At 43.8% G+C, this 1264-nt stretch overlaps 1 protein-coding gene across 1 annotated transcript; it reads right to left on the bottom strand.

Moving 5' to 3' along the window:
* Window positions 1-402: 402 nt before the first annotated feature.
* Window positions 403-1190, bottom strand: LOC121963372 (P2X purinoceptor 5-like; the record flags this gene model as incomplete). Its single annotated transcript, XM_042513658.1, has 4 exons — window positions 403-529; window positions 649-714; window positions 805-898; window positions 1009-1190. Coding segments are annotated over 4 exons (456 nt in total), but the record flags the coding sequence as incomplete, so codon positions are not given.
* Between the last annotated feature and the right edge of the window lie 74 nt (window positions 1191-1264).

The raw sequence follows: 1264 nt of genomic DNA, 5'->3' as shown, positions 1-1264 counted from the left end.
TTAAAGTAAAGTGAGTATACATATGGGAGAGGTACTAAATATATATGGTATCTTTTCATGCAGTTAAACTTCAGTACTAAAAAGATGCAGTAGATGTCAAGTCATTGACCTGTATATGTATATATTTGTGTGTGTACTTTAACTGATATGGGTGTTTTTTAGGTGGCTCAGATAGATTTTGCTGCTGTCCTCGTCCACAGCTGTACACAGGTGTACACAGCTGTACACAGGTGTACACAGGTGTACTGGTGTACTGGTGCTGCTGGTGCTGCTGGTGCTGCTGGTGCTGCTGGTGCCTGCTTCTCCAAACTGGGAGCGTGCCGACTGAAATCTGCTGTAGGTAACACACTGAATATTGATAAGTACCTCATATAACCCCACTTTAAAAACAAAAATCAAAACTGTCCCTTTAAAGTTAGTGCAAACACAGTTCGTCATACTTAAAGTTGATGATTTCAAACTTCCTCTCTCGGTAAAAAGAGCTGGTGTTCATCATGTACAGCAGGATCATGTCACACGCAAAGGCGCCCTGAAGAAAGAAACAAGTGAGAATCATTATTTTTGTTCTCATAAATCACCCTGAGGTATTCTCAAAGTAAAAGTACTACCCTCTGACACATCAGCATAATATTTTGACGAATGACTTACTGCACCCAGCAGGGCCACACCCGAACCGATGGCAATAATCGTAGGAACAATATTGAATTTCCCAGCCTGCAAAACAATAAGAGGAATTCACTCGAGACTAACCGGAGTCACTGACGTCAGACAGAAAAAGCAAAACTGATCACATGACTGCCGCACCTGGCCATTGATCATTATATCAAAGCGAATCCCGTAAACTTTGTACAAAGTGCGAAAGGTTTCACCACTCGGGTCCTTGAAGTAGCGGGCGTATCTGCAGAGGGGAGAGAAAACGTTTAAAAAACCATTAAAAGACGGAAAACTCAGAGGAGGAAGTGCGCTCCGTTTAAATCCTTGGTGAATACCTGAGGACAGGAGACGCACCTGAAGTTGTATCCGGATGTAATCGAGTTGTTGAGGTTCAGGTCCAAACGGGTGAAGCTGTACTCGGGGTTACACTGCGAGGAGTCTTTGTCCAGGTCGCAGTTCCACTCGATGAGGATCCCCACAGAGCCGCCCTGACGCACACCAACAGCCACGGCGTGAAAATCAGGCCAACGATCGCACTTTATACACAGGCGCTTATTTCTGTGGGATTCCACTTAAGTCAATATTACAGTTAAAGCAAAAGAGATAAATA

Source organism: Plectropomus leopardus, unplaced genomic scaffold (assembly GCF_008729295.1).
Source record: "Plectropomus leopardus isolate mb unplaced genomic scaffold, YSFRI_Pleo_2.0 unplaced_scaffold11005, whole genome shotgun sequence".
NCBI classification, from domain to species: domain Eukaryota; kingdom Metazoa; phylum Chordata; class Actinopteri; order Perciformes; family Serranidae; genus Plectropomus; species Plectropomus leopardus.
This window is presented reverse-complemented; position numbering and strand designations above follow the sequence as displayed.